The sequence below is a fragment of the Seriola dumerili genome, unplaced genomic scaffold, assembly GCF_002260705.1.
Source record: "Seriola dumerili isolate Sdu_G_001 unplaced genomic scaffold, Sdu_1.0 BDQW01000149.1, whole genome shotgun sequence".
Taxonomy (NCBI): Eukaryota; Metazoa; Chordata; class Actinopteri; order Carangiformes; family Carangidae; genus Seriola; species Seriola dumerili.
Window position 1 is genome coordinate 9,249,413 of NW_019174404.1, and position 25,089 is coordinate 9,274,501.

The window sequence follows — 25,089 nt, forward strand, 5'->3', positions numbered from 1 at the left end:
GTGCTCGTTCTGGGGAAGTTACAGCGATCGGAGAAAGTAGAGCTGAATCTGTGTCATGACTTCGCTGATGGAAACAGGTTTAAGAGTCTGAGCACAGGGGGATGCTGAATATCAGGAATATTTTCCTCACAGATGTGTTTCAGTGATCATGACCTTGAAGGTAGAAGGCTTTAACCCCGTTATCATTGATACAGAATGGTATATAAGCACATATAAAAATAGCTCTGAGTTTCCATGTGGAGATTATTAACTGTAGAAGAATTCATTCAGAATCTTGCACAATATGTACACAGGAAGTCCGATGTATATTTATACGGTTTGAAGGGAGCAGATTTCTAGAGAAACGTTCTCGTCTGGTGATTTAGTGAGAATTAGTCTGATACTATATTTACTGCAAAATGCATCCTGTTTCGTCCACATAACCGAATTGTTCTTTTTTTTTTCTGCTCATCTCTTCATTTGGGAACAACTGGATAGTAATTATTTCTGATTTATATGTGTATCTTTACCCCTAGGAGTTGGATAAAAAAGGCTATGGCCCCATCACAACAGAGATCCTGGAGGGGCAGCAGTTTTACTACGCTGAGGACCATCACCAGCAGTACCTGAAGAAGGTACCAAAGGGCTACTGTGGCCTCAAAGGCACTGGAGTCTCGTGTCCCATTGGAGCCAGAAAGGATGAGCTGTGAGACTGTGCGGTGAGAAAGAGGAGGATCAGTTGCTGTTCTTAATCTTTTATTTTTTTTAAAACTGCGTGATACACTTGTGAAATGTATCAATCGCTTTTTAATGTAACACCATATGAGTCAAATCATGAATTCATTACTGAGCCTCAGGGAATTTTCTGTTCTAAGCTGTCCGTCAGTTATGGAGAATACATAGTGTACAGTAAGGCAGTTTTATTGTGTAGCATGGTTTAAACAAAATAGCAACTTAAATTGTTTCATGTAAGATATAAAAAATGTATTAAAACAACTCTTAAAAGACGATAAGAATGGAAAATAAAAGCAGCTAAATGAAAAAATGCCAGAATGAAGCTGTTCCGTTGCTGTGCAGCAGGAGCAGTGTGTTGGGCTGCAGCAGCAGTCAGCTTCCATAGGGTGGCGACATTTCTCAAAAAATAGCAGCTCCAGTAGTCTTTTTATTTTTTTATTTTTATGTGACATACTGTAGCAAAAAGAAACCATGTAAACTCTTTGTCTTCCACAGTTGGTTGATTGGAAGAAAATCTACCAACCTTCAATGGTTTTCCAAGCCAGCAGCGTTTTCACACAACGCTGTGACAGAGTTCAGACTTTACTGTCAGAGTAAGAATCCTTAAGATTTTTTTCAGTGCAGATTTGAATATAATCATATGATTTTACTAAGTAGCTTAGTATAATTTGAACACAACATTACCAGCTTGAACATAATGCAGTCTTTTCTTTTCATTTTATTGTAAATAACTGATGCATGAATTTACTTCAGTAAAATCAGACATTTTCTTCAGTCTCACCTTGGAAATAATAAAACACATCTTGTCCAGATTTTTGCTAATGTTTCGGCATGTTTGTGTATGTGTGTCGGCATGTGTTAATTTATGCATGCATCTGCCCATGCAGCTATATATATATATATATATATATATATATACACAAATAAATGTGTGTGTGTGTCTGTGTGTGTGTGTTTATGAAAGATAAGGTTACTTTTCCCCAGCCTCATTTAAGAATGTACCTACCGTACAAATGAGGGACAAATGGCTATGACTCACTATGACACACACACACACACACACACACACACACACACACACACACACACACACACACACACACACACACATTTTGAGACTACTCATTCTGGATCACAGAATGAGACACTTGAGGCACTCATGTATGCAATATGATACACACTCTGCTTAAACACTCACTCCACCCCCCCAAACCCACAATTATGAATAAAAGTTCTATTTCACATCATATAATTACAAATCATAAGAGCACAGGGCAATTACTGAATAAGCATTGTGTGCCATGCCTTTTATAATTAAACACATCAACCTGACAGTCTATTTAAAAATGAAAATCACACTCATGGTTAGGTTCCAAAATACAGAGATGATATCTAGAAAAGCTTTTTGGTCGACCGCAGTAGTGTGATTCACCCCGCTCTCGTTTTTCCCCTCCCTCTCTTCTATCTTTCTTTCTCTGTGTGTATGTGTCACATCCTGACACCTGTGTGTAGGTGTGGACCAGGGCACAGGTGCAGGTGCAACCTCTCAGGGCCTATTTTAGTATTGGGACAGATATTTTTGCATGTGTCTGCATGCAGCAGCCGTGTGTTTGTGTGCGTGCGTGTGTGTGTGTGTTTGCCGGGGCATGTGAAGCTGTGGCTTGCTTGATCGAACCGCGCTGAGTGGTATGTGGTTGGGCCAGCTAGCGCCCGCCTATATTTTTGCATGCTGTTGTGTTTTGTCGAGTGTGTGAGAGCAGATAACCTTTTAATAAAGAGATCTTCATTCCCTCAGTTTTGAAAAGAGGATGGCATGAAATCTTTAATCGCATGAAGAAATCGATGTCTGCAATGATGTCTGACTTCAACAAGCGATGCCTCAGTGAAGCGCAGCATGATTCTGTTTATTTCTGCCACATTACAGAAAAGGCTAAGGTTATGAGTCGATTATATGTAGGAAGAGATCCGCTATGGAAAATTACCAAGTTTAATGCAGAGGCTGCATGAGTAAGTGTATGTTTTCTGTGTATTCCTTTGTAATAGATTAAAATGGGGGCATGGAAATGCATGGTACTCTCATATACGCATCCATACACAAACACAGTGAAGCAGGGCAGGACACGAACCAGGCTGTGTGTGCCCTCCAGACAGAGCCTATTGTTTGCAGATGGGCCTTTAGTGGCCCCACAGCTGGCCACAAAGAGCATACCGCTCCAGCTCGCTGCTATGCCTCTCACTGGCCTATGCTCAGTCACCCTGAAGAGAGTAGGCAGCTCTCAAGCACATGAACGCTACCATGTTCGTACGTTTGATATCTTCTTCTATTATACTCTTACAAGCGTGCTTTATTCTTCTTTTCCTGTCCTCCGTGTCAAATTCTCTGAGCCCCTAAAGAAAAATCATCGCCCGCTTATTTGAAGAAAAGAATAGCTTTGTGCAAACACATGGTACTGTGGAAGAGTGGGCTGAAACAGAAAGGTGTTGGTTGTTTATCAGAAGTACTCTGCACTCTTACCCACACATGTACACACACACACACACACACACACACACACACAAGCATACACACATACATAAACACACGTCCCAACCACTACCTCTAACTTCGTCCTGTACTGCCGCCTAATGCAAAAGGCAGCGCCCACGCACGAGAAACAAACACACCAAAAACACACCTTGCAGAGACGTGCACCCACACAAATTTCTTGCACTGTGATACGCTCTCTATTGTGTCCTCCTTTCACAGCGTTTCATTTATCTTCCCCATGACGGCTTCGGTAGATCTTACCGTATGTATATGTAATACATGTGTCATACCCTGCATGTATACATCGTTATAAGTAGCCTTGTTTCATTCCTCTCTAGCCGCTACCATAGGCAGCAAAATAATTTGTTTTTGCAGCACACCAACACGGCATTGTTTGGTGAGCCATATAAATAGAACAGCAGAGCGGTATATTCTGGTGTTGTCCTACCAGCTGGAGAATTGTTCTGCCTTCTTGTCCTGCTCCTCACATAATTACTTTTCTGGATCGTAGAGGTCGTAGGAACACAATTGGATATGTGTGTGGGAGTATATATCTTCTGTACGTGTGGTAGCAGAGGGGAAAACAGAGCTTGTATTTTTCTATACGTCCTGTACATCTCTCTCATGATGATATGAGGAGGAGGTGCAGGGTTTTGCAGATGCCAGATGTGTTTGCATGCCCTTCCTAGCTCTCCCTTCCCCTCCCTCTGGTTCCTGCATGGGCGCAGGGTCTCAATCAGAGCATCAGGGCTCCAGGAACCGGAGCACAGCAGTCTCTCTGTGCTGCCCAGAGAAGTGCAGCCTTGTCTGGGTCGGTGCATCTGCGGCCAGGGGGCGAGCGAGCGAGCTGGGGGAAGAGGGCGAACACTGGTGCAGCCGCATGCTGGTTTCACTGGAGGTCGCAGCCTGACCCCTGAACTCCCGGGGGAGAAAGACGAGCTTATTCCAAATACAGTAGATCTGCACATGGCTGGAGAAGCTCCCGTGTCTCAGTCATGCACAGGTTGATGACACATTCAAACTTTAAGACAAACCGTTTCCTCTAACAGCTTAGTTTGCTGCAACAATACCCTCATTAAAAACTAGAAACAAAAAAAACAAACAAAAAAAAAAAGACAAGCTCGAAAACGCTCACACATACAATACACAGGTGTGTGTTCTTTCCCATGGAGACAATGTCGCAAGCCTGTTTCTCCTTCCCACTGGGAATAGCGACGGGTTAAGGGTGGGGGTGGAGGGCAGCACGTGCTGCAGGGCCTAGTTGGCTTGCTAACTGGCCCACTGGCTTTCTGGCTGACGGCCCACACTGTGACACTCTGCACCTGGGAGCCTGTGAGTTGTCAGCCATGCTATAGCTAGTTCAAGCTACCACCACATGACACACAGGAAACACAGAAATAACTGCCTTAGTGTCTTCAGCGCAGTAACCACTTGCTGGGGGTGTGCTGCTGACAGAAAGGGGTTAAAGGAAAGTAGAAGACAGAGGAATACTGGCTGGAATGATAGCATGAGGGAGTAAGAATAGAAAACTGGAAAGGAAAGTGAAACACAAAGATGCTAAAGGCAGTTGCACCTGTGCTGGAGCAGGATCCCTCCAGACGCTGTGTTCAACTATATGGTGCATTTGCACGTATTCACTGGCATACGCAGTGTATCCTGTTGATCGTGTCGTTTTTTTTTTTTTTTTTTTTTTTATATAATCAAACCACGACAAAGATGATTGCACAACAATCAAAGTTTGACATTTTACAGCTGAGGCATTGATGTAACAGTTACATTTCCAAAACAATTCTCTCTCTGTCTCGTGTTCATTTTCTGGCTTTATCTGCTCTGTCCATCTGCGCCTTTGAGTTATCTGAGCCTCACCTCACACAGGTGTGAGAGTGGAGTCAAGTTTTAACGCCACCAGCAAGACCTCGATTAGAACTGAACACAGGAAAGCGTTGTGTAACATTTGGGCTTTCAGGTAGTAATGCGTTGATGTGTCACCATTCTGAAGAAAGAGGACAGAAACAGGACACACTCACACACAAACACACACACACACACACACAGTTTGCATTGCAACACGCACAAACAGCGTTTTTTTTTTTTGCTACGCTTGCCAGCTAATTTCTGCGAGTGCTGCAGATTGAATCTTGTGTTCAGCTTCTGATAAGAGCCGACACAAGACGACGGTGATGGTGGTGTTGTCTCTTTCTGACTGGATGCATGTTTCTGTCTGTGTAAGAGGGAGAGAGAGAGAGAGAAATGAAAGGAAGAGGAAGAAATAGATGTGGAGGAAATGAGTAGATAGAGGGAGGGAGAAAAAGAGAAGGGAGGAGAGATGGTGCTGGCTGCATCAGGAGGAAGCTGGGTCTGATGCTTCTCCATGCAGCTGCTCCCAAACACCCACACTCTTCCTGTTGGAGTGTTTGTGTGTATGTGTGTGTGTATAGATTTAGTGTCTTACTGCTACATGAGGAAAGAGGAACCTGAATTATTCCAGCACAAAAAAAAGTATATTCTCCAGACTTTAATACTCATTTTAATGGTTTTCAAAGACGCATAATAGAAAAAAGTTTTAAACCTTGCGCTGAGAAGACCAGATCAGTCGTCTACAGCCAGACAGAAAACGGGCTTAGAACTAAAGGAGTTCAGCGGTGCGGCTCGAAAGCTCTCCAAAAGTAACACTTCAGCTATTTTAGACCGCGTCTTCTGTAGGATACCTGAAGTAGGTTTCTCCCGCCCGGCCAAGGCCTTCTGTGTCTTTTCAAAGAAACGCTGGCCTCAAAAAACATCCGCTCGTGGAAACACTGGCCTGGCAGTCAGTGAATGGAAAGGTTTGAGGTGAGAATGTGGCCACACTGAGGTGTCAGCAGGGTGTGCAATTGTGTATGTGTGTATGTGCGTTTGTGTCTATGTGTTTAGCGGTCTTTTTAAGTTTCCATCACAATGAAATGCAAAGGACTTTTTTCATTAGCCACATTGCTGTTGTAACTGACTGGTGGGTTTTTAGGTGTTCAGGATGACCTCTGACACCAGTGCCCTCTGCAGATAGCACCACTAAGTTTTTGGCTTAACTTCCACTCAGTGTCTTGCACCATGCACAAGCTTTCAGCTGCAGAACTCGGGCGTCAGTTTCAGAGGAAGCTGGAAGCTGGAAACTAAATACTAAGTCCATGAAAGAAGTTAACAGCTGTTGTTGTGGACTGTTATTGACATTGCATTTGCCTGTTCTAATTTGAAAATATCAACCAATAACAAACTAAAGCCAGTTTAAATTGGATTTGATATAGTTTCTAAGTGAACAGACTCTTCGCTGGCTCAAAGAGGAGAATTTGCTTTACAGTCAGATGAACATAAAATCAACAAATGTGACTGAAATAAAAATAAAAATCATTAAGATCACACTGTCATCTCAGCTGTTACTGTGAATCCACATATGAAGATAGAAGCCAACACGTCAACTAATCAAATGTTGCTCAACAATTAGGGTATTGAATTGGATAGAATTGGATTGGGGTGCTGGGATGGCTGGTGCTGGGTACTGAGGCAGGATACAGTACATCTGCTTATGCATAATGATTGGGGAACAGCACCAAACTATTACAATACAGTGGTGCCAGTTCAGACTGGACTGCTATTACTGAAGGAAGTAAGAGTTTTTGAGTTTTGGCCCAGAACAGGATTTGGAGTGAAATTGGATTTTTCCTTTTTTTTTTTTTTTTGGTAATTCCTAAGACTTTCTTGGTCAAAGTAACCCACTTCCATAAGAACTTTTATAAATGTGTGTATTTGCACTTAACTATGAAGGGTATGAGTAAATATTTTGATTCAATTCTAAACCTCAGTGTTGTCAGGGCTAGAATGCGGTTGATATCGAAAATAGAACGGAAAAAAATAGTGAAATGAATGAGTTTTGTTAACCACGATAAATGTTTTATTGTCATTTTTCAAGAAAGAATGGTGAACTCTACCTGGTACCAGCTTCTCATTTGTGAGAATTTCTTGCTTTCTTTGTACACTGTGATAGTAAACTGAACATTTGTGCTTTTTGACCACTGGCCAGATTAACAAGCAACTCAAAGACATCAGTCTGGGCTTTAGGAAATGGGGATTTTTCACTACAAACACACGCACACAAAATAATTAATTTATTAATCATCAGAATTAATTTATATTGAAATCATTAGTTTCACATAAACATATATATATATATATATGTATATATATATATATATATATGTATATGTATATATATATATATATATTGTTAGGTAGAGGAAATTATCATAAAATTAAATTTTCTCTATTGCCGTTTGGTTTTAAAAATATGTATATATCAGTACTTCTCTATTACTTATTATTGCTCTGTATTGGTCACTATACCAGGGATCAGCAAGAATATTTTATTTTGGCAGATGTTTTAGAGATGTCACGTACATCTGAGAGGAAATGGACTAATGCAGTGTAAGTGGAGGAGATGAGACATGAATGGGACGCTCTGTGCCGCCTGCCAGCACATACTGATTCATCACGTATTCTCTGAAGTCTCATACATAGCAATAATGTTTGATGACAAATATGTCCTCTCGGCCCTCAACCTCCTCTACATCTACTACTACTTTTACATATCTGTCTTTGTCTTGCTCACTTGCTTCTCCAGTCTGTCACACTCCTTCCCCTCTGCTTCTCTTGGGGCTGTGTGAGATGAGTACAAGACAGGGGAGAGTGTGAGCTGTGGTGAGCCACAGACCAAAATAACTGGTACTTTTTTATAAAAACACATGTGCATCCACCCACACATAAAGTCACACATGCGTGCATAGTCGCGCACACACACACTCACACATTACAGAGGTCCCTTTTACTTGGGGATCCCTGGAGAGAGGTTTAGCTGGATATATTTTGGCCGTGCCAGTAGAGATTGTGTGTGTGTGTCGATATCCAGAGCTGGAAATGGACCACCATGAGGAGTCAAATGGGACTTGAGTTGATGCTATTTACGAGCTGAGAAATTTGAAGTTTTGTCAGCTGTCTAGACTTAAAAAACTAGAACACTACATTAGGAAATAAAGCAACTGTTTTATTCTTTCAGTTTCTACTCTCCATCTCTGTCTCACTTTCTCTCTCGGTATCTCTTTTGCCTTCTCTCTTGACAGATACTGCTGCCTCCCTGTCAAGCTGGCATAGTGGCATCATTCTAAAACTGGTATTAGGCATTTCCTGCTGCGTCCGTTGGCGGGTGTAAGGGTGTGTGTGTGTGTGTGTGTGTGTGTGTGTGTGTGTGTGTGTGTGTGTGTGTGTCGGGGCGGAACGCACCTGGTCCGCGCAGCTGTGGGGATCCTAGCAGGGGGGAGAGAGAGAAAGAGAGAGATAGAGGAAGAAAGAGAGAGGGATGGGAGGAGACGAAAAGGGGGCCCTGTGTGCTGTACTGGGGACCCGACGAGTTGAAAGATGTGGGGAGAAATAGAGGGACTGGATTTTTAAGACAGTCCCAGTAGCTTAACATAGATGGGCCTACACTGTATCTGCCCTTTTAAAAAAAAAAAAGAAAAAAAAAAGAGAGAGAGAGATATTCTGTTTATGAGAATGAGCCTGAGAAAAAGACATTTGTAAGTTTCTACATCAGCCACGTGTGATTGTGACGGAAATCAGTGAGCTCTGTTTTTTCTCTCTGGCAAAGGTTTGACAATAATCTTAAACATTCCACTTTGTCTAATAAATTGTTCCTGTGTATATTTTAGAGTCCTGTTAATAAGATCCGGCCAAATGTCATTAATTATCTCTCAGGTACAAGGAAATGAAGCACATGTAAAATAGTAAGCTTTACCTGCACAGCTCACCAGTAAGTTTAATAATTCTTTTGTGGTTTAAATGAAACTGATTTGCATGTTAAAGTCAGTTGTGGTTTGTCTGCCCCAGTCTCCTCCCAGTTAGATAACTGTAAAGTGTGTCAGTCTATACTAGGATGCAGTTCCTCTGGTCCTCTGCAGAGGGGGCAAGGAATCTGGGAAAAACACAATGGAAGAGCAATGGTAGTTAAAAAGATTTTTCCCGTGCAGATTTAAAGTTTGAGCAAACAGGCCAACGATAAGAGGAAACCACCGAGGAACCCACACGAAGAGGAAACAAACAAATGTTTTTATCAGGCTTTTTTATTCAAAGTGCACATCTGTGCTCCGGCAAACAAGAGCACACGTGTACACACACACACACGCACCCACACATATGCACAGTTTATTTCAAAGCTGATTGGCCAAGGAGTGGTCAGTGCTGAGAAGGTCAAATGATCAGGTCAAAGGTCAAACCACAGAGAACTTAAACAGAGAAAAAGGGAGCATGAGGTCATCAAGCACACCATGCACACACAAACACAAACACACACACACACACACACACACACACACACACACACACACACACACGCAGACACACACACACTCACCCTCACACACACATTTATTAAAGTCATCATCGACATGTTGCAACTCTTGAGCCTTTGCTCCAGATTGGCAAAGAAGGCAGATATCGTCTGTCTGTATGTAGAGGCTGACACACACACTGACACACACTGACACACACTGACACACAAACGCACACCCTCTCCTCAGCATGTTGGCCAAAGTTGTGATTTGATAAGAAGTCAGGCTACACAACAAGGGTCAACATCAAAGCAGCAACTAAGTAGATCAGTTCCCAATATGTTTTCCTTCATTCTTTGGACGTTAGAGTTTAAAAACCAAACCTTCGCCATAAAATACAGAATATAACATAAAAAGTTGAAAGTCATTTTTTACTGATAATGTTTTAGGATGCAAATTTAAAATATAATAGATTATAATGGTTTTATATCTGTTAAAGTGAGGCTGTTCATTTCTAAAGATAAAAGAACGCAATATTACTCTCATAAATTAAAAGATTCATAGGCAATAAAACACACCCATGTTCAATTTACTGCACTTGTTCTGTTCTGAGCAGTTATAAAACTGTATGACTGACATCACCAAGTCAGTTCACTGACTTTCTGGCTCTCCTTTTACTTGTGCCGCTGTTTCACACCAGTTAAAATGAGACATAGTGTAAGTTCTTGATAAGAAGTGTATGAACTACTAAGTGTGACCTTATTCTCTGTTTTCTAATTCTGGCAGGAAATCCAGAATAGCTGCTCCCTAATAATATTCAGGAGATGTTAGGTCACGGCAGGTGAAATAGAACAAGTCTTAATTGCCTAGAAGTGACCGGGCTAATGCATTGCACATTAGCGTCCAGCAAAGTGGATTTAGCAGCTATTTCAAATTGCCCAATCGCTACCTAATGTGACCTTTGAATAGACATTTTTTGTGCGAATGGACTTGGTTTGGCAGTTGGCATTTCTTCATGTGGCTGTAAAGATAAAGGACACTCTATTTTGAGAGTGTCAAGTATATGAAATTGAGTTAGAGAGTATTTGTGGTCTCTTATATGTGTTCAACAGCCAAGACATCAGGGGGGACAGCTGCCTGAGAGCAGTCTTGAGATCAATGTGAAATTTTTCATTTGGGTTTTTTACCTTCTATGTTCGTTCCTATGTCCTTGACAAGGATTTACTAATATTTGCCATGGCCTTTTCTTTTTTTTTAATGCATTTGTATGTGTACATACTGTATAAACTAGGGTTTGTTTAATGACAAGCTGCATCAAATTCTGTACCTCCTGTACTATCACCAGCAACAGCCAAGCAGTCATGCTTAAATCAAATCGGCATGTTTCAGTGGTTTTTCTGGCAGTAAACTGTGAAAGCTGCAGTCTTTTCCCATAACGTAAAGCAACAACACTTAAACCACTTAACTCGTCTCTTCCCTCCTTTTATCTAACAGCAGCTGCCTCGTTTTTTCAGTTTGTTATTTTTACTCCGAATTACTTCTAACGCACACAATCTTATCAGCACATTAAGATATGCAAAGTAACGTGCACAGTGAACGATGCACGTTAGTAACCACTGAGTTCAATTAGCCCTGGCATGCAACCTAATTTCATGGTGTGACCCCTGCTGCTGCACAGACACACGCACACAGAGGAACCACCTCAGCTCCCTCAACATGTCTATCTGTGTCTGTCGGTGATCAATGTGTCCTTTGAAGGAAGCACCAGCCAGGAGGTCAAAGGGGGAGAGGGAGTGAGCGAACACAGTACCTAAATGGATGACGACGGAGGAGGAGGAGGAGGAGGAGGAGGAGGAGGAGGAGGAGAGACGGTATGGGACGAGAGGTGAGGAAGGTGACGTCGTATCCACAGTGATGGATGGATGCTCACAGAGATAGTATCTTTAGAGGGTAGATGACCCCCACGACCCAACCCGTAAGGCCTCATGCGAAGACAACAGCTTCAACATTTGTTTTGAAACTGAGAAAGAGAGAGAGAGCTCATGTGGCAGAAGCTTGTTGTTAAGCGAGGAGAGGCTAGTCTCAACAACTACTGAAGAGAGACACTAAACACTGTGGGTGGCAACTATGCGCTTTATTCATGCAGATAATTATATTGATGATGGTGCCATTGATACAACCAGGTTATACTGGGAGAAACAAACATTCGTCTTAGCACCTGTGTGATTAATATAAACACAATGAGAGGCGTAGTTTGGCTTAGGTAGGTGCGTAGGTATTTAAAGGAATAGTTCAGCATATTGTGAAACACACTTATTCTTGCCATGAGTTAGACGACAAAGTTGATACAACTACCACGTCTGTATGCTGAGTGATGGAGGTGTATTTTTCAGAATTCAAGTTTTATTTAACTTTTCCAACACATGAAGAGCACAATGCAACACAAGACAAACCTTACAAATATTCACTGAAGAGTAAATTCAGCACATAAAACAAGCAAATAGAAATTAGATAAAACAAACCAAGGAATTGTTAAAAAAAAAAAGAAACGGGGTATTAAACTTTTATTGACTTTTAAAGACAGAATTAACAAACCACACAAACAAAATTAGCACTGTCGGAGCATGTAAACTCAACAAAGTAGGTTTGTTTTTGAACTTCAAACAGAGCCAGGCTAGCTGTTTCCCCCTGCGTTCAGTCTTTATGCTAAGCTAAGCTAATCGCCTCCTTTGTTAACCCCTTACATAATGCACAAACATGAGAGTGTTATAGAACTTCTCATCTAATCCTATCCTAGCAAATAAAACATATTTCCATAAATATCAAACAATTCTTTTAAACGTATTTGTGTCCTTGTAGACGGATGTGGGCTTAAAATCAGGCAAAAGTGAGCCACCGCCTGAGGACGCAGGAGCCGAAAGAACCAACAAAACACCAAAATATCAGGTATTACAGGCTTGAGATGAGAGGAAGGAGGTATGGGGAAGCCCGCTGCAGTCTCTGTCTCCAGCCAGTCTACTTCAACATCTGGAGCTCACATCAGCCCTCCTCAGAGACTGGCAAAGCAACAAAGACAAAAGCAGCAAAATGAAAATAAGAGATAAGAAGGATGGAGAAATAAGAGGAGAACGATTCTTTATGACAAGATTTTGAAAAGGAGATTTTTTTTCAGACGGGGTTAAACATTATATATTTATCCTTTCCTGAGATAATATCAATGCAAAACAGACCTGAACAGTAACTGTGTTTGTGTTCATACATCTGTGTTTGTGGTAGGTGTGTGTGTGTGTGTGTGTATGTGTGTGTTGTGCTGATGATTTTCCAGTGATCATCTTCAATGCAGAGCAGAGAAAGCATGAACACTGGTTAGCTTCTGTGGCTAAGCACTGTGTGGCAGGAAACAGCACAAACCTGTGATCTCTGCAAAAACACTAATGGAAAACCTCACTCAGATAGAAAACACGGGTGTGTATGCATATAAGCAATAAGTGTGTGTGTGTGTGTGTGTGTGTGTGTGTGTGTGTGTGTGTGTGTGTGTGTGTGTGTGTGTGTGTGTGTGTGTGTGTTTATGTGTGTGCATTCGAGTACCTGCATGTGAGTGGAGAGTGTCTTTGCAAGTTGTCAGAATTATAATTGTTCCAAAGACTGCAAACCAAAGTGTGCGTCAGGTTTTCTGACAGAAGTATAAATGCAACTAACATCTGCTTTTGCAGCAATTAACTCGAGAACCACAGACTTTCCTTTACAGATAACGAGTGAGACTTCCCTTAGAAATGTGTAAACAACACAGACATCGCAAACCCAAACCTTTTCACATTTCATGACTGCTTTTTTTAAACTCCAAAAAAAATACCACTCTGGTTTCAAAAGTAGATCTATATTTGGTTTAGCAGCTGATTTTATATGAGATTAAAAAAAATAAAAACTTCACCGCTGTTGAAACTTTGTTATTTTCAGTATCCCGCTGCTTAATTGTTCACAGTTTTGTTGTGGCAACTCATTCATACCAGAGTTCTCAAAAGTTTTGTGTAGTGTTTCATAATGCTGCTCTGGTGGGAAATTTGTGACATATAACCCAATAGAGCATCTGCTTGAACATGAAGACAATCGCAGGAAATACTAGAGTAATAGTCAACATTTTAACCCAGACTCTGAATGGAGCTGTTGAAATAATCCCCATCTATCTTGTCTTCAAGCTAAAAGAAAATGCTCGCAGTTATTTGGGGAATTAGTTTGACCCTAGTTTCTTGTAATTGAGTGCAGTAGGTGTTATCCCTCTGTTGTCTGATCAGAGCCGTGCTAATCTACACATTCTCATTTGGTATAGGACAAGAGACCAGATGTGACAGGCCACAGTGACTGATTTAAGTGTCCTGTTTTTGAGCTTCAAGATGCCTTGAAAGCTGATCTCTGAGTAACATTTCTTCTGAGAATTGAGAGTGGAGATGTTTCACGCTCACGTCCTGACTTTGTGAATATGATGTCCTCACTGGTTCAACTCACAGTGGTAGTTACGAGGAGAAGGGGAAAATTAGATTGCAACCAAAGTTACCAAAGCAAGAGGTGATTGTGTGTGTTTGTGTGTGTGTGTGTGTGTGTGTGTGTGTGTCTGTGCGTGCGTGTGTGTGTGTGGGAGTGCGTGTGTGTGCGTGCGTGCGTGCGTGCGTGTGTGTGTGTGGGTGTGCGTGTGTGTGCGTGCGTGGGTGTGTGTGTGTGTGGGTGTGTGTCTGCAGGGGTGGGGGGTCACAGGGATGTTCTTGACTGTGTCATCTCCAGCAGCTGTTTCCCTCAAACCCTGCCTCGCCCGCTCCTCCCCCTCCCACCCCATCGCCTCACAATGAAACCAATACAAAGAAACAGGAAGTGCCTCCCATTAACTGGGGCCCAATCAAAGCCATCATTATTCCTGTGTCAGAATTTTTACAGGAAATAGCTTCTCAGAAAATATGCCAGCTGTGCACGGAGTGTGGTATTATTGTCTTACAGGTCTTGTCTGTTTTTGCTTCTTTTTTTTTTTCTTCTTTTTTTTCACTTATCAGTCGCTGCTAACAAAAGGACACACAGACCCGTCTCGACCACGTGCGCTGCACACTGTCACTGCTGTGTGTTCACAAGGCAAGCCAGGCACTGTGTTCTCTGGGGCTGGGTGGTTATTGTGTGCGCTGTGAAAAGGGCTCCCCTGCTGTGCCTGCACCGGCTTCTTTGGTTCCCATCCTGAACTGAGCAATTGTCTTTTTTAAAACCCTGCAAGCGGGGCTGAGCCCAGAGAATGCACAGATGCAAGAGTAGAGACACGATTGCACACACACACATCCACATACACACACTCACTCACATGAAGCTTTGCCTACTGAAGCCGCATCTGTAAGAGTGCTGCTCATATTACAGCTTAAACGGTGGGTTTAGGTGAAGCCTAACGTTTGCCAGATGCTGCGGTAAAGTCACCAGGAGGTTAGCCTAACATTGGAGTGTTGTTGTTGGTCGGGGAGGGTGGAATCATCTGCCTCCCTAACAAGGGGGGCACACATCTGGCGCGAACAGAAAAGTCATTTATGAGCATTATCTTAAACAGGCGTGAATAACTGCACTGATGCATTTGCTTATCTGATATTGAAACAACACAGAATGGAACTGAAATCTTGCGATCGATTGGTCTTGCAGCTGAGAAGAAAAGTAGCATCTCTGTTTATCTAATCTTCAGTTTGTCCTCTGTAATCTCTCTGTCTCTCTGAGCCCTCGCAGACGTCTGGAGGACAATAATTAACTCAGTCACTCAACACGTTGACACAGGTGAGCACTGCTTGGGTTGTTAAACAGTCATTATAGAGCTGTTGTGATGTGAATCAACACACACACACACACACACCAATTTCATTGACCGCTAACATTGTCATAGCTTGTCTGTCACATTAGGCTGAGGCCTATTCAGTTACAAAATGCCACTGTTGACTGTATTACCAGTGATTAGATAAAGGTGAAGTCCCATCTTGACAGAAGCCTCCACACCTTTAGTTTGTGCTGACGCTCAACAAAAAACCCACATGGAAAAAACAACTTTACACATGTGCCTTTTGTGAATACAATGCAGAGACATGGTGATTTCTATCAGTTTAAGACCAATTCTCACCTCCCATAAACCGTAGATCAGGCTTTGTCAGGCCTATCTCTTGTTTTGGCCAAAGGAGTTGCTCTGCGTCCCTCACTGTGAAGCTTATCAGTGGTGTTTGAAGAGCTCGTCGTTATCTGATCACTGTGTTCGGGTCATCAGCTGGAACCAGTGGTCTTTATCTCTGCCTTTACTGTTTCTCTGTCCCTTCTGAGTTAAAAATCAAGAACTTCTATCCTACAATACAGATTACCTTGGTTTCATCTGCCAAGGTTTTTAGATCCTCATTTCTGAGATTTTTTTTTTTTTTTAATTGTTTTTTGGTGTCGCCTTTATTTAGATAGTATAACAGTATATTAGAAAGATGGAAAACAAAGAGAGTGCGGGATGACATGTGACAACATTTCCTTCCTTGAACTGAACTAGTAAAGACGTAGGTGTCTAACTGTGTACAAACTGAAAATAGCACTGCAACAAGAAAGAAAATTGCAAGTGGCTGCACTGGTGTGGGTATGTTGAATATAAAATATGATCTAGGACGGCCAGATTAAGTAATATATCCATGAGTGTGACGACTTATCGCAGGCCAAAACACTGCACAGCAGGTAATGATACTATGAGATGCTGGTGTTGTAACTGCCAAATAAATTTTGTCCTCTGCTGTGACGATTACATGGAAAACAGTAAAATGACATTGTACATTGTAATGTTACATGATACCTGGAATGTGCACGTGCAGGTGACTATCAACACAGTGGTTTGTGGTAAAAGTCTCAGTTGTGAAATACAGTGCTTAATTGAAATGAATGAGTGAGCTGCGTTTTTAAAGTGGCACTATTGTTCTGAACACAAAAAACTTGAACCACTCATCCACCAGGACACCATCCATTGTCTCCACTCCAATTCAAATGAAAGCAAATCACCATGTTGTTCGTGGTGTTTACAGCATCAAAAAATATCCTGGTTACTGTGGTTAATCCTCAGTCCTCGTGAACAGATTTCATAAGAGCTTCTGTAGTTCCTATCAAAACTAAGTTGTTGAGAGCAAGTTTTGTGGATTATCCAGAGAAAGGAGAGCACTGTTTCTGGAAAGACACATTGTTGTTGAATTCTTGTGCTGTGAGCACCACAAATTAAATTTCATTCATCTCAATTTCACTGGGGTGGAGGTCTGTGAGACAACTGGACAAAGCAAACCAAAACTATCTCCATGACTGTGTGCTATAAGCTAAATAAGGCCAACAGTGGGGACAGCCCCATAAATACAAATCTTCATTACAGACTGACTGACTGAGTGATAGAGTTGATTGAACAAATTACACCATTAGTCCGCTGAATGCCACATGACTGAGTCATGAAGTTACACCATTGGTCAGCCGGCCTAGTGTGCGAGTCTCCCCATTTGTTGCTCTTTCGAAATGAATTGGCACAAACACTTTCTATAAGGGGGGCATTTACAGCCTGCAGCGATGACAACCTAACGCATTTGTCACTAGATTTAGGGACTACGAAATTCTGTCGATTTTCTAAGTGATCAATTTATGAGTAAATAGCTGAAATTACAGCACAGCCGTTGTCCTTAACTTGTGTGTGTGGTGATTTACTCAGACGAGGTCACAGTTACAAAATCAGGATTTCAGCAGCAGGACAGCGGCAGCTTGGAATTGGCTGCTGGTTAACATGCAGTCCTAATGGGCTGTGTTTCAGTCCCTATTTCATACTTGTTCCATTGTCTGACAACAGAAACGGAAAAACATGTAAATGAGAATAGCTTCATTGGAAAATTTGGTGTAATAAAATACTGTAGACGTGAGCACAGAGGGCAGGAGAGAAGCAAAAAGAAACTGCACTGAAACTGGATGACACTAGGCAGAATGCTAATATAACACAATGTCAGTTGTTTCCTCAATTTCATGCATTGACCATATGCAGTCCAGTCACATACTCGGTTTTGACCTAGTCTTCTTGCTTAGCATTCGGGTGAACCAACCCTTTAATGTATCTTTTCTTATCCATTTTGTTTGAATTTCTGCATCTTTAATCTTTCTTTTCCATGCCATATGAATGCAATTCTTCTCTTTTTTAAGCCTAAGTGCTTCCAGTTTGTGAGAACTGGCTCTCAAACGCCATGTTCTTCTTTTGGCCATTCTGGAGGATTTGGAGGAAGCGACATTTTTAGAAATCTTTGAGTGGCTTTGACCCTCCACTTTGGCCAGACGCTTAACTTAGTGGCACAAGGATATTTCCAGTAAATTACAGAGTAGCCAGAGAATGTTCGCAGGAAATGTCCATAATACAATAGACACAGAGCAGACACGGCTAAGCAGATATAGGCATTTCCTGATAGTGTTTAGGAGTGACTCATGGTTATGTTACTCCAGCTTTTATTCTCAGAAACAATACTTACCAGGTTTTAAAGGATTTTTGCTTAGCCCTGCTCATAAGCAGTAACTAATCTGAAATGGGTCACAGAGTGGGAGGATGGTCTCTTCATCTCTGGGTTGTGTCCTAAAATGGTTCATAGACAGAACAAGAACAGCAATAAGTTTGAAACCTCCCACAGCCAAAGACAAACACAGCAGACCATTACAATCTTGGTGACGTGTTGTGTTGATGATGGTTTCACACACAAAGCCCAATTAAAACCTGCTCCATAATGCCAGGCTGAACATGGCAATGCACAGCTGACCAGCTGGCAGAGTGTCCATTTTCCCTGAGTCCTTATGTCCATCCCATGATGCTGTGCACATCACCGCACCCTGATTATAGCCACCTCAGAGGAAGAGGGTATGTTAGTGTGTATGAGAGGGGATGTGGGGGGGGGGGTGTTGAAGAGAAAACACTCATTAGAGAATATAAATCACTGTAAATGGGAATACATGCGAGCAGACAAGTATATGACAGCCAGACAGAGTGAGAGAGAGTCCAGTAGCAAGGCCGGGGTGTGTGTTGTGTTTGATAAGTTATGGAGCTCAGTAGTCTGTGGAAGAGCTTTTAATCAGGTCACTAAGAGCCCAGACCTCTCTGCTCCCACTCTGCCCCCTCCGTCTGGAGGGCTCCACCAGGGGTGACCAAGAGGGGCACCGCTGACCCAGATTAGGGAAGGGGTAAGTGTGTGTGTCTGAGTGTGTGGGAGCAGGGAGAATCAGCTGTGTATCACGTCCCAATCCCCACCGTTTCAATTCATTAGCAGTCCAAGGAAGAGGCAGGAGAGACAAGGAGGGGTGGTAAGTGTGTGTGTGTGCATGTGTGTGTGTGTGTGTGTGTGTGTGTGTGTGTGTGTGTGTGTGTGTGTGTGTGTGTGTGTGTGTGTGTGTGTGTGTGTGTGTGCGTGTGCATGTGTGTGTGTGTGTCTGTGTGCGTGTGCGTGTGTGTGTGTGAAGGGGGGTGGGGAACAGAGGAAAGAAGAAGTGTTAAAAGACAGTGACAGAAGGAGAAAGTCACTGCTGCGGCTCATCTTAGATTTCAGGGACCTACTTGACCTAGAAACACATGACACACACACACGCACACACACACACACACACACACACACAGGTGCAGAGATACCCACCAGGGACCTAATGGCCTCTGTCTGTGTGTCTGTGTGAAGCCTGACCAGCTGATCCCCTGCAGCAGCAGCCATAGCGTCAGGCTCCTCTGCATCTTCCTTTTCTCTCAATCCCTCTTTCTTTTGCCGTCTGAGTGTCTCTTTCTTCTTTCTGCCACTTGTCCTCAAGTCTCTCTCACAGTCATTTTCCACAGTAATGTGTTTTCTGCCTCTCTCACCTTGTTGTTTTCATCAGACTCGTGCAAATTTCTTGCTTCTATCTCTGTTTCTATCCACCCCCCCATCCCCCACCCACCCCCTCCAGCCCCCCGACCCCCTTCTTGATCACCTCGGGTAGCTAGGCGGCCAGCCAAACTTAACATTTCACCCAACCTCGTTCACTGCAATTTTATACACCATTGCAATCGGTCAAAAATCTTGGGATCAGCTTATTTCCATTCTAGTCGTCTCCTTTCACCACAACTTCTTCTCCATCCAACGGATCTATCTGCAGGACTTTTTTCCTCACAGCGTTCTATGACGAGGCAGTTCAGCAGCCAAACACTCTGCATCTCTAAAGCAATGTACAAGCAACAGTCTGTGTGGGGTCTTACAAAGTATAGGCCCAGACAGTCCTTAATTACAAGACAGTCTAGGTCAAATGAGTTTAAAGTGTATTCACCACAAAATGCCCCGCTGGCAAAACAAGCGTAAGAGCAGCAATGACACAAGAGTATTTGCAATTATTATGGTCATCATCTGGTAGTCATCTGCAAATTGTTGCATAGGTCTTGATTTTGGTTCAAAATTAAGCATGCAGCTCCACGCTGATAGAGGCCAAGACTGGGTGTGGAGCCAGTTCGTCTCCGTGCTGTCCGCAGACTCTCGTTCTGGTGTTTATTTGCAGTTTTGAAAACAGAGGAATTGTTTTTGAAGAGAGATTAGTGCCTGCAGTGCTTCCATTAATGGTCATCCAATGGTAGACTACAAATTCAGTGTCAGCTCTGGAGTGGCTGTAAGTCAGTCCAAGTCTGTCTACTCGATATGGTCTGACAACATGGGCTATAGGGCTGGATGTAAGATGATGTCGTTTCTGAATGTAATACATTATAATTTGTTTGTCAAAGAAGAACATTCATAATTCTAATCCAGACACTTTCTGCATTTTGTTTGAGAGGATTGATGGAAGGTGTTATGACTAATCAGATCACCCTCGCCTACACCAACTGGCCCCAACCACGATCACCAAGTCTGACCTTAACTGTGCTTACACAAAGCCAGATGTTTATCCACATTGGAATAGCTGCAGAATAAACGGACTGTTCCAGTCAGGGTCGATGAAAACGACAAAACAATGGTGTGACCAGCAGCTGGCAGCTTCTCCACTTGCCCAGTCACACTGAGTATTATAGTCAGCTTGTTTTGGCCCTATGTGGTGACCATGGGCTTTATGGCCTTCTGTGGCTTGTGTCCCACCTGCTATACAGTTGCATTTTCCACAATTTATTCTTGCTTGGAGAGAGCAGTAAAATATTCACACCCAAGGACATGGGCAGAGCCACTTGACAACATGATACTGGCAACAGCACAGTTCCCACAATGTGCAGCCGCTGTATTGTTAAATTATAGTCTAAAGTTACTGACTTCACAGTATTATTATTTAAAGTCATTCTTGTTTGGTGGTGAAACAGAGATACACGATCCCTGTTCACACCTTGTGTGCGCATCCATATTCTGTTTGGATCCATTTGAGACAGACGGTACACCTGACATTTGAATGCATCTTAAAGGGACACACTGGAGAACTGGAATAATTATCAAAACTGATACAACAGAGGGTAAAGCTCCAAAACTACCAAATCCTACCATTCCCATAATACAATTTGGTAGCATATTGTTGTTGCACAGTATATTTTCTGCCTGACAAGCGCCCACGCTTTTCAAACTCCACACCCTCAGTTTGTAACGCAGACTTAAAAAAAAAATTGAAAAAAAGAATCTCAAGTTCATGCTAGGATAACTCTGTCAACATCTCTATGTCATCATCAGTGTTATTTCCTCAGACCTGACAAAGCCCCCCTCCCCAGCCAAAGACATTACGCAACTCTATAGTACTCCTTGGGATGGGTAAACTGGCCTTTAACGCATCACTGTTGATTACATGTGAAGGGATTTTGCCACTTCTGCAAAGGAGAAATTCAAGCTTTTGCTCAAACAATGGCAGAGAAAAGGCCTTTCTGTTTGGTTACTTATTAGCGCGGCACATGTAGCTACAGCCTAAAGCCATATTCCTGATTGTTTTGCATTGGCAAATAAACTGTAACCAGCTATGACTGGAAGTTAGGAAGTCATTTGTGTTTATTGTGTGTTTACATCACCAGAATTGGTCTGAGCTGTCATACCCTAATGCAAACCATGTAAAGATGAATTTGAATACAATAACACCTGTGTTAAGAGCTGTCCAGTGTATTTTAGCATCAACAGCCACAGAAGCGGCGATGGAACAATCCTGATCCTGTCACGTATAGAGCTCGTCATGCCGCCTTCCGCCCACAGTGGACACGTAGTGGGTGATTTACTGAATCAGTTAATGAAGTGTGTGGGTAGGTTTCCGTCTTGATACATAAGGTGCCTTGACACTCAAGCAATCAAGCAAGATGAGTGAATGAATAAATAATGGCGCGCAGGCTTGAACAAGAGACTCTAACATAAATAACAAGTGAGCAGCACAAATGAACAATGTGCATAAAATGTCATGTCACTGCCTGGGTCACTAGGGACAAAAGCTTGGGATCTGTAGGCTGTTCAAAGCTGATGGAGACGACTGAAGCGTCTTTGATGAAGAACAGAGTGAAAACAGGGAGCAGAGGAGGAGGAGGAGGAGGAATCCTGAGTGACACACACACACACACACACACACACACACACACACACACAGCCAGATGAAGTTTCACTGTTTCTTGACACTTAATTATCCCTCTAAGATGGGCCTGCACTTGTGGATAATAAAAGATAGCCTTCTGTATACAACACTGCTGTTCCACATGACACTGTGGTGGTTTACCCCCTCTGTCTCTCTGGTCCCCCTCCCTCCCTTCCTCCCTCCCTCCCTCCCTCCCTCCCTCTCATCTCACAAGATGACCCTCATTACTCTACACCCTGTGCTCTTCTTACCACACAAAAAAAGAGACACTTTGTTTATGTTGAGAGAAGGTGCTTTGATAGGTAAAGATGAGTGGAGGGGGCAGATTCAGATCCTTCAGGAATGGAAACGCATTCAGTCATAGAAGTGGAACAGATGTTCTGGCTTATTATTATGTGATAGTACCCCCCCACCGCCCCCCCTTACCCCCCCTTCCTGGTTGTATCTGGTTGTTAATAAAAATATAGTGGATTTGAAATTTATTGAGAGACAGCAGAGAGAGAGAGAGAGAGAGAGAGAGAGAGAGAGAGAGAGAGAGAGAGAGGGAGGAGGGGAAGAAGGAGAGAGAGAAAGGAGGGAGGAGAAGAGAAGTAGGGCGCTGCTAATTATGCATGGCGATTGTTGATGGCTTGATTGTCTGCGTCCAGCTGCACGGAGGAGCGGGGAGAGGGAGAGGGAAGGCGGGGAGAGAGGCAGACTCACTGACGCCAGGCTCGGAATTCTCCCATCCATTGAAAGAGAGACCCGATTGTGTCCGGGGCCTTTCCGACAAGCACCTGATCCCTGCCCAGACACAGCAGTGTGTGTGTGTGTGTGTGTGTGTGTGTGTGTGTGTGTGTGTGTGTGTGTGTGTGTGTGTGTGTGTGTGTGTGTGTGTGGCACAGATTTACGCACCGGGAGCTCTGGAATCTGCAGACAAGCGCTGTCATGGGTATCAGAGGAAAATACTCTGCTGGCATTTTTTGATATCCTAGAAATAGCTCCTGGTTCCTAAAAATGACTGTGAATTCGGAGGCAGCTCTTTCTGTGGATCATCAAAAACAAATTGGATAATGTTTATTCTGTTCCTGTGGAGGCCTGTAATCCCAAACGCCTCATCTATTCTGCCCAATTCCTGCCCCAGCAGCTTGCTCAGTCAGCTAATACAAACAATTATTTTCCCACCAGACCTGGGAAATTTAGGACAATATTTGTCCTCCCCGTGACATATTTAAGAAAGATATTTGAGGTCAAAGTCTTGTTTGGATACTCTACACCAGTCACACAATATATCTCTAAAATAGTTCTGGAGCGAAGTCCTGTCTCACGGTTCAATACTGTGGTTTGTTGTAAAGTGAGGTCGCTGAGTGGCTTGTCATGCGTGGGGTGAGTGGGTGGGGGGGTTGCCAGGAAGAAGACAGTGTGACTTGAACATCTGTTAAACCTCTGTATTAATGGGGAGGATATCTCCAGCGTTGCGCATTTACGCACAAATGTGTCCAGAATGGAGATAAGAATGTGAATGTGCTGACTTACTCATCATCTTGAAATCGTTTGTTACAGTTTACCCTCTCTTCTTGTTGTTTGTGAGGTAATACAATGTCGAAATTTCCCCAAAGCCTCGCCAAACTTAGAACACAGTTTATCCTTAACTAGATAGTTCCATCCCTCAATCCTGAGTGTTTTCAAAATGAACAGGCGCAGGCTGGCACCCACGAACCGTTGAGCAACAACTTTCTTCATCTGATGACTGTACAAAACCTACATTACTTGGCAGTGTAAAGTAAGACTTTAAGGTTTGTCATGGCTTTAATATTGATCAACCTGACTGTGGAGAGTCACTGTAAACCGCTCTCCTGTCACTGTTCATGAAGACATTCGTCTCCGGGTCATGTTGGTTTATTCGTCATTACACAAGTTGAGGAGTATTTGGAAAGGTTTCTCTGAGTACAACTGCAGACGGGAGGAGGGAAGCGTGGGGGGCGTAGATCCGTGACCGTGAGTGACAGAGCCGGACAACCAATGGGATCGCCGAGCGCCTCTGCTTCTCTCCCCTCTGGTGGTGGACGGGGGAGGGCGGGCCGTCTGCCAAAGAGAGGAGTGCGCGTCGGGGTGAATGGATGACGTCGGGAGGCTGGCGCCAGCATGTCTGGGACTGGCGCGTTAGATCAACACAGCTGGGCCGGGATAGGACACACAGCTGGCTCAGGCCTGCATTCCTCCACAAAACAGGATTGTGAGAAAAGGGGAAAATAAGACCCAAATAGGAGCAGAACGGGACGTGCTTTGATGTAAACTAAAAGGCAGCAACTTTTGGAAATGTTGAAATATAATTTTCATAAAACACTTTCATCCGAGGAGGTTAAAGAATGGTAGAAAGTGACTTTACAGCTTTAGTCTTATGCGAGTTAGAGACATTTTAAATTAGCTATATTACACGTAGGCACTGAAGCTGTTAGTGTAGACATATAAGCGACCAAAGCATAAATGACCAGTCAGTTTACACATATCCACTGACTGATCATTATAATAACATGTTTTTGGTGATTAAATTCATGTAGTAATAACTTGGTTACTCACTGACCTTTTACCTATATTATACAAATATCATATTTTCAATATTGTTATTTTTGTATGTACATGTTTCTGGGTAGTGTGTCCTAAAATAAGAACACACACTGCTGTGCAATGTGAAAAAGGCTCATAGGAATAAATAATATGGTCTGGGTTGCGTTTGTGTTGAAGAGATTCAGTTTGATGACAGGTTTTCAAAGGGTTGACACAGACAGACATATGGATATACAATAATTGATAACTAATAAAAAGAGACATTTTTCAAATGAGACAGCTTTATGAGAAGAGTGTCACGTGATCTATCTGTGGAAGACTTTTATTGTTGTGATCTTCTTGATTTATAACTAGCCTATTTGTGAAAGTAGAAGTGGAATAGAAACAACAGAAAGT

General features: G+C 42.8%; 1 protein-coding gene and 1 long non-coding RNA gene across 3 annotated transcripts in view; one reads left to right on the plus strand and one right to left on the minus strand.

The window, feature by feature from the left end:
* The window catches only part of LOC111225684 (peptide methionine sulfoxide reductase MsrA 1-like), a 33,873-nt gene extending 32,371 nt beyond the window's left edge, over positions 1-1,502 (plus strand). Inside the window, exons 6-7 of one of the 2 annotated variants that reach the window (XM_022750699.1) lie at positions 516-698; positions 1,210-1,502. In XM_022750699.1, the coding sequence (XP_022606420.1) occupies positions 516-689 (174 nt within the window). In that variant the 3' untranslated portion in view covers positions 690-698; positions 1,210-1,502. Of the gene's footprint in view, positions 1-515 lie in introns of both variants that reach the window. The other variant, XM_022750698.1, reaches the window with a different exon arrangement.
* Positions 1,503-12,501: 10,999 nt separating this feature from the next.
* Positions 12,502-23,110, minus strand: LOC111226212. The gene is made up of 3 exons (XR_002665295.1): positions 23,041-23,110; positions 18,102-18,202; positions 12,502-12,644 (listed from the first exon to the last, which is right to left on the minus strand). It is a non-coding gene; the product is annotated as an uncharacterized LOC111226212 (long non-coding RNA).
* Positions 23,111-25,089: the final 1,979 nt, after the last annotated feature.